Source organism: Neophocaena asiaeorientalis, unplaced genomic scaffold (genome assembly GCF_003031525.2).
Source record: "Neophocaena asiaeorientalis asiaeorientalis breed wild unplaced genomic scaffold, Neophocaena_asiaeorientalis_V1.1 scaffold127, whole genome shotgun sequence".
NCBI lineage: Eukaryota > Metazoa > Chordata > Mammalia > Artiodactyla > Phocoenidae > Neophocaena > Neophocaena asiaeorientalis.
Window position 1 is genome coordinate 5,463,968 of NW_020175414.1, and position 8,885 is coordinate 5,472,852.

The 8,885-nt window shown below is 37.1% G+C and overlaps 1 protein-coding gene across 1 annotated transcript in view; it reads right to left on the minus strand.

Moving 5' to 3' along the window:
* The window catches only part of DIAPH3 (diaphanous related formin 3), a 408,148-nt gene that overhangs the window by 122,250 nt on the left and 277,013 nt on the right, over nt 1–8,885 (minus strand). The window contains 1 exon segment of the mRNA XM_024767214.1: nt 8,409–8,465. Coding sequence (XP_024622982.1) covers nt 8,409–8,465 — 57 coding nt within the window.

Below are 8,885 nucleotides of genomic sequence, written 5' to 3' on the forward strand. Positions count from 1 at the left end.
CACCCAAACAATGCTTAAACACACTGTTTCAGCATTGTGCTTAGATGGCATAGATGTTCCAACAGAGCGTCCATTATTTTCCTAATTAAGTGCTACGCTATTTTAAAACATGAAATACCTTATCCTCTAAAAAAGGGATGACTGCTTGGCTGGTGCTCTAAAGCAGCAGTCCCCAACCTTTTTGGCACCAGGGACCAGTTTCATGGAAGAAAATTTTTCCAGGGACGGTGGGTGGGGGTGTGGTTCAGGCGGTAATGAGAGCATGGGGAGCGGCAGATGAAGCTTCGCTCGCTGCTCACCTCCTGCTGTGTAGCCCGGTTCCTAACAGTCCACGGACCGGTACCGATCCGTGACCTGGGGGTTGGGGACTCCTGCTCTAAAGCACACTCAGTTGGCCTACTGCTGACCCCTATGGTTACATCTGGAGATTAACCTTCAGAACTTTTAGGCAGTTGGAGAACAAAATGCCCTTTGTCACAGGGCCTGTGAAGCACCTGGGCTACTTTTCTTTCCCTCAGACTTTACGGACAGCTATTATTACACAAGTAATAGCCTCTTTTTTCAGCTGGGCCATTGATGCAAAAATTATCTTGCATCTCCCTGAGCAGTAACCTCTCACAATCCATCTAGGAGACAAGCCATTCTCCACTGCCCTTGCCTTCCTTCCTCACCCAGAGACTGTCACTTTCAGGAGGAGACCTTATATCCTAGTTCTCAGAGAAAAAAAGACTTCATCACGTGAGACCTCCAAACTCCCTTACTCAATATTTGTATCCACTTCTCTCCATATATCCTTTCTTTCCGCCGTCCAGGTGCTCCGCATCTGTGCTCTCCCATCCCATCCCCCAGCAACCTCACCCTCAATATTGCCCAACCAAACACTCATCCCTCCCTTCAGAATACAGACAGTAAAGCCAGAGCCACACGAAAGGCAAAGAAACACAACCCCTTCATTGAACTACAACCTGTTCTAGTTCCAGCTATTTCCCTTTTGTTTCATTCTTTCATACCCAGGCTTTTAGAAAGGACAGCCTCCACTACTCTAGCCAACACTGTCTGGCTTCAGTCTCTACTATTCTACCACAGCTGCTCTTCCAGAGGTGAACAGTGACACCTGTGCCCTTCAATCCAATCTGTGCCTGGGCGCTCCTCCATCCTTTCCTTACCTGGCCTTTCTGAAGCCTGTGGCTTTGCTGACTGCTTTTTCTCTTGGCCTCTGGGAGACTGCTCTTTCCCAGCTGCATAACCCAGTGAGCCCTGCACACACACCTTCCTGCCTGGTAGATCTAGCAGGACTAATGACAGTCCTGGGTACAGGTGATGTCTTCCCCTCCCTGCCTCCTGAGTGAACCTCCACAGTAGCACAAGTTCACTGGACCTTAACTGTTTATCCTAAACAATTTATTTGTCACTAAAATTGTAGATCCACCAACCATTCGATATGTTTTCCACATTTGTGATTATGTCAATGAAAGTTTAGTTTTCAAATGACAAAAAAATAACAGTAAAAGTCATTTGAGAACTAGACTCTTATTGACGTAGTCACAAATGGGGAAAACATGTCATGTATATATGCATAAAAATGTAACCTGTAAAAATAGAGAAAATTTGTAACAAACCAGTAATAAAACAATAAAATAATTATTTTTTATTCTTTGGAGAATTTGATAAAATCAACAGATCCTTTGAGCAGGAAAAAAAATATGCCCAAGCACAAAATCTAAAATGAAAGTACAGAGTTAAGGGAGCTTCTAGAGTCTATCCATTGACTCCTTATAAATCCAGACTCTGAACCTATGCTATAAGAAAAGGAGAGATTTAGAATGGGCCCCAAAATTTAAAGATAACAATTATAGTCCACTGTGTAACACAAACAGAACAAGAGACATATTAATCATAACAACTATTTCAGAGAAGTCAAGGACATAACTTTTCTTATACAAGAGTTCTTTATCTCCTTTCACTCAATTTAGTCTCAGCCTTCAACTTACATCTGTGAGTACTCATTAAATGAGAGGCATTTGCTATTTCTTGCATAAATGTCCTTTTAAAACAACTTGAGGTCCTCACTACTTGAGAACTTTCTAACCTGTTCATGCTTAAGAGTCTGTTTGACAATGACTAGCCAAAAGGTTGTCCTGCCCTGACTATAAATTAGAAAGGCCTTTCTGTCTACCCACAGGGCATCCTTACCCAGGCAGGAGCCCTGCTGAGTTTGTTCTTCCTTTTGCTTGACTACACAGTAAATAGCAGAGACTGATGTTTGAATAAAATGTGAAATCACCCAAATTGTTTTATATTCGTGGGCTAGAAAAGTCTCCTTAAAAAATGTTTAAGTCTTTTGACACTTACAGGTAGTACTTAATTCTGCTTGAAAGCCCAAGTGTAAGGGTGTCAAAAACAATTAGTATTTTAATAGTTCCCTTCCTTAGGCAGGCACAAATTCATCAGAAAGAGAACAAAAAAGATTCTCAAGAAAATAAGCCAATGACATTTAGCAAAATCATATAATTTGACTATATTATCCTTTATGCTCTTTCTACTTTAAAATAGGATACAGTTAAAAAAAAATGGAAATGGTAGTTGTCACCATTTACTACTTTGATAGATAAGGTTTTCTAGACAAAGACTGGTTTGGTGTCGTCCTCACTGTTTTCAGAAAAGCCTTATGGTAGTTAGTGCTCAATAGACACCACTGAAAACCTTACAAATTTCATAATTCTGCCTCAAGACAAATTCTTGCTGTTTCGGAAAAAGGTAGGTCAAGAAATAAGGGGACCCAAGGCTGAGTCAAGCCGGGAGGGGGGATGGTTGTGTGTGAAGTTTTAATATATCAACAACAAAGCCTGTCTTGTGCGCCCCCCCTTAGTGTTATTTTGTGGGAAATAATGCCAATTCAAAGATATCTACCTAGCTTCACATTTAATTCTGACTTCCAGTCTTGGAGTGGCAGAGCAGCTGTGCCTGGAGGCAATACAATCTTATTTCTATAAAAATCTCTCAAAGCTCCATACATAAGTGGAAAAGTCAAAATAGATAATCAAATCCAAATTAAGGCTATTAAGAATTGATTTGGTGTAAAGATAATATAGCAAGATTTTGTTTAGGTTATGGATGCTCACTGAAAATGAGTAATCCTTGTTTGCCTAAAATTTTGATTATGTTTTATCTTATTTTGTCACAGTTAAATAGTTTTATCATTAGGGATTTTAATTGCATATAGTTTATAGAATTCTTTCTGATTACTCTATATCCAGTTAATTAAAAAAAAAAATCCCACTGTACCACTTAATGAAAAGAGAACCATCTAATGAGATGCAATCAAACTGCAGGCAGATGCACCATAAGGTGTGGCCGAACGATTCATATTTGTGAAAGCTTTGTCACAAACACTTTACAGAGTCTACAAGGGAAAAGAAGTCCCTGAAGAGAGTAGAAATCACTGTACCCTGAAAAACACTAGTCACTCAGTGCTAATACCACTCAGTTTTATAAAGAAAAAAAGAAAGAAACAACCAAAGGAAAAGAAATGGGAGTCATACCAAGTCATTTCAAGGACTTGGAGTCATACCAAGTCCTTGAAAGTCTTCTTTCAACCTTCAAAATGTAGGCTCCACTATTATGCAGTCCTTCCCATCTTCATCCTTTTTCTGTCTCTCACTCACTCTGTTACTCACCTGTGTCCATTCCTAAGGCTCAGTCCTTGACTTGCATTCTCCAGCTTTGAAGATTTCCTGCAGGTAACTCATCTGCTTATGCAGTGTTAGCAAGTCTTTGTGAGGGTATCAACACAGAGCTCTAGACTTGGCTTCTCCCCTCGCACCTTGATCAGCTCTCTAACTCTCCCCATTCCTTGCAGCCAAACCATGTCGGCTCAAAGCGGCTACAAAGTCCTTTCGATTCTTTCTTCTCTCTAACATTTGTCACTTTGACTCCATACAAACTGCTCAGACCTGTCATTTTCCTGCTCAAAAACCTCAGTAGTCCAAGTTCTTGGTCTGGCATCAGACTCTCAATATACTTATTCCCTATCTGGTCCTTTATTTTTAACCAGGCCAGGTGATTCACTAACACTGATTCACCAACACCCAAATATGGTATGATTTTATTAAAATGCGTTAATAAAAACTTTGATTACCTTGACTTACTATTTTCTACAAACTATAGAAAATCTTTAGATTTCAAATGCGCTGTATTAAGTAAAGAAATGAGATAATGCCCTGTACTCATTAGCAGATGCTTTCATTTATTTACTGTTGTTAAACTTTGCTTGATTAAGCAAGGGAAAGAAATCTAATTAATAAGTAACTCTCCACTGCTAAGGAGTAAATAATCCAATCAAGATTGAGCCTAACCCTTCACATCTAACGCAACAACCTTCAAACCTGTGATGATCAAATAGCTCCTTTTGATGACAGATAACATATTAGGGAGAAGATGAGAAGGATAACTCCTTCTAGCTACAGATAGAGCTTTAGCAATTGGCATACTAAGTCCTACTTATTTGGGTGACAACCGCAGACCCGATTTTGCTCAATGTACACTAATTGTTCTATGCAAGCCTAAACATAAGCATGTCTGTTCATTCAACACATTCTTACTAAATATCCATGTGTCGGGCACCAACCCGTGGAAGAACTGGGGTTACAGCAGTAAACAAGCCAGAAACCCTCCTTTATTGTCTTGTCTGCACCCTGATGGGACTCAGGAGTAGTGTGGCAGACACTGAATAAGAACATTTTAAGGCAAACGTGTGTTGCATAATAGGAAAAACCAGGGTGCTAGTAAGAGCATATAGGTGCTTATAAGAGCATACAGTTTTACAGGGTTCAGACTAAGGTTCAGAAAAGACCTCCTGGGAAAGTGTGTGCATGCTGCTTCTGCTTCTTCACTCACGCTTGCCCTCAGGGTTTTGCCTCATTTCTACTTATCCTTCAAAACTTAGCTTTGATTTCAGGTCCTTCTAGAAGCCAAGTTTGAATTGTCCTCGTAAAGTCTGGATTGGTCTTTCAGACTTCTTGGTGTTCCAAAAGCTCTGTGCATTACCGCTATCTTGGCATTAATCAGATATATGAGAATTGTTGCTCATCTGTCTCTCAACTGGATAGTGGATTCTTAGAGGGAATCACTACATATTAAGTGCCCAGCAAGTGCTTAATACATTTTGCTAAATAAATGAATGAGTGAAGGTTTAGCAAGGAAAAATACCAAATAATTAATTTCTTCCTAGGTCTTAACAGACAAAGCAAAAGATAAAACAGGGAAAGGTTTTAACCAAAGTATTTTGGGTAGAGATTTGGAGCACAACACAAGGGCTGAATTATTCAGTGTGTACAATTTCTGGAGTTAGAATATTGTACTTTTGAGGTCATCTTTTGTCAAAATATATTCCGTGATATTTTAGCCCCAAGGTCTCACAGGATACTTTATCAGGATTTTCTCATTCTGCAATAAAAGATGATCTCTCTCTCTCTCTCTCTCTCTCTACACACACACACATATATAGTCTAAGTCTATATTTATAATCTAAAATTTCCATGATCTTTCTAACAGAGTATAAACTTATTAGATTAATTTAGATCTTTTAATAGAGAGTTTATTAAAAGAAATAAATAGTGGTCCTCATTCAAGAAGGTGGTTTATCCTTGTAATCCAAGCCTCAGATAAAGAAAAGAATGCTATCTAGTGGTTCAATCTGAGAACAAGGGAGAAGATAGACCAGAGGCTAGAAAACCTCTGAAAGGGTGTGAGGGTGTATCTCAATAGCTCGAACTTATGTCACAAGAGAAAAAAATGTACACACGTGGTTCACCCAGATGATGGGAAGAGGAAAAGATAGGGATTCAAGCAGTTGTATTCAGAGCACGACGTGGGAGAGAGATTAAGAGCTTGGACTCAAAAGTCAGATGGACCTGGGTTTGAAATTTGGTCATAGGACTGGACACAAACTATCAGACCTGTTCAATCCTTGGTTATTTTTGACTATAAAATAGAGATAAAAACATTGACTATCTGATAGGATTATTGAGAAGATTAAATGGGATATGTATAAAGCATTTCAACATATTGCTTGGCTTTTAACTTAAATAACTCAATAAGCAAAGTAACAGTAAATATTAACTTATTATTATTACTATTAATATTATTATTTTATTTAGGATGCAAACAAATTTAAAATAATTGTAGAAAATCTCACATATCTTTTAAAACTAATGAGATAATATCAACTACTATATATTTTTAGAAAATATAAATATCAGGTGTTAGTTTTGTTTAAGTACATGAAAGCAAATTAAAAAATAAACGGGGTTTCCATGTTACATTTCAGTTGCATAGTTCAGTTGTAGGGTTAGTACTTTCAGTGAAAACACACTAATTTTTAGAAAAAGATTTCAAAATGAACTCTGAAATGTCATCTTTTTCTAAAAAATATGCATGATGCTTGTTGCAATGTCCTTAACCAAATTCTGCATTTTTCAATGTCTAGTCGGATAAATCTATCTTTATACATACAACCCTTAAAGATTAGTCTGGTGGTTTGAATATTTTTCACTTGGTTAGAAGTATAAAGGGAAAACAAAAGAAATATCAATGAAAATAAGTTTTTAAAATATTTTAATCCACTACATTTTTATTAGAACGGAGAATTTGATCTTTATGGCATATCTCCTTTGGTTTGCTGTATAATCTACTTGCTTAATTATCACAAAAGCCTTAGAACTTACGATAGTACGTTGGCCTTGGTAGAGACAGAAATGTAATGCTCACCTGCTTTTTTCATCTGGACCAAAAGTATCACAATTTACAATTATAGATGAAACTTTGTAGCCTGGATACTTTACTGACATTACAGTCACAGAAGGACTGTGTTTCTCAAGGCCAGTACACAAACTTATCTTAAATAATTTCCCCCTGCATAATGGCCAAAATATTTATTTTAAATTAAACACAGCATGGGTATATGTATGCCATTATAATCATATCATATCATGGCTGTGGGTCTTTTCTTTAATGACTTACAATGGGGGCTGAGTTGTTTATTTCATATATTGTATTGATAATAATAATTTAAAAATCTAAGTACCTATATTCAATCAAACAAGAAACATGATGGAAATCAAAACTATATTATGGTTGTGTCACTAAAAAGCTCTGTACTCTAAGAAAGTTTTCAGCCTCTCTGAGTTTCTCTGTCCTCTACAGTTTTTGCCATTATTTAGTATATCACAATGACTCTAAATAATAAACCAAAGCTAGGGATTAATTATCCACAATGAATTTTTCTGACTTATTACAATTTTTTCTTCCTATTGTTAGACTAGGAAAAGGCAAAACAATAAAAACATACTATTGAAAAAAGTCAAAAGATCTATTTAAAATTTTGGTGTAGATTTTTACCTTTTCTCTCATTTATTAAGCATGTATACTTTACCTTGAGCAGTAAGGATCTACACAGCTATTAAAAGATCATTACATTCATGTCTTTTTCTTATTTACCGCATACTCTTTTTTATGTTATCCTAGAAATTCTACTTAAGTTTCTCTACTCAGTCAGACATTAATACTTCTAGAACGTAATTCATCTGTACCCAAAACAACTCTCGAAAAAAATCTGTCAAGTATCTTTTCATTTCTAAATCTGGTAAACTTTGGTAACAATCTCACTGAATAAACGGCAATCACGATGGATGAATTTGACTTTGACTATGAAAGGTAAGCAGAACCCTGTAATACATAACAGTGAGGGAAAGGGAACCAAAGTAAACAAAACCCAATCAACACAAAATGGCATCTTGAAGACAGGAAGAGGGCTCCATGAGGTTGCGTGTTCAGCAGCCAGTTAGAGATGTCTGAAAGGAGTCAGTCTCAGATAAATATTGGAGACTAAGTTAACTCACCTTCTTTTTAGTGATTCTAGCACATCCCGCCACAATAATATCACGTGAAGCTCACCTGTATTAAAGATTTTGCCAAAATGCTGGTCACAGTGTTTCACACTGTACTGGCAAATATGGTACAGTAAAACAGGCAACAATTCAATATTTCAAATTGTATCTTAATGTAAAGCAAATCCACTACTTAAAATAGTTCTAAGAAAGCACAATGCTTTTGAAAGGATACACTGGACAACACTGATCAGAAATGTGTGAGATAACTTCAAATAATAATATTAAAAGTAAAACGTGCACTTGAGACCTGAAACAAGAATCCTCGACACTACCTCAAGGCAATAATGGAAGGATGGAAAATATGAGTGCACAATCGCATCGCAAATATGTACATCCACACATTTTTACTATTTTAGTCATACTGAAACTCGAGAACTTCAGAGCAACCTACTAAAATCACAGATCAAGAGGATAAAAGTAGATAAGGAGAATGTGCAATTTATGAATACAGTTTATTACCATGGTTACAAACTTTCAGAACAGGCTGAGACGCTGGACTGAGACTTCGCCGAATATCTGTTAAAAAAATATATATAAAAGAATCTTAATATAGAGGTCTGTTCATCTCAGGAAGTATAACAGTATTCGACGTATTTCCAAGGTTAAGTATTTCTGGAAGCAAAGCAATGCTTCAATACCCTGAAATACTTGAAGCAATAATGTTATGACTTTTACTTCTCATTTAATTATGCTACTGTGAACTCCACTGGGATAAGGTACATATGGTTCTTTAGATGAGACCTGTCACACTAATCAGGCTTTTCCAGGTTCAGTGCATTGATCTGTTAATGCGCTACTGACACTGGCCAACTGGAACGCTTCTCTCTCTGACACTTGCAAGGGAAGGATTAAACAAACTTATAAAACTTCTGAAGAGTTGTTGCCCACAGCTCTGCATTCTTGACACATGACTTTAAAAGAATTACAAAAAGTGGG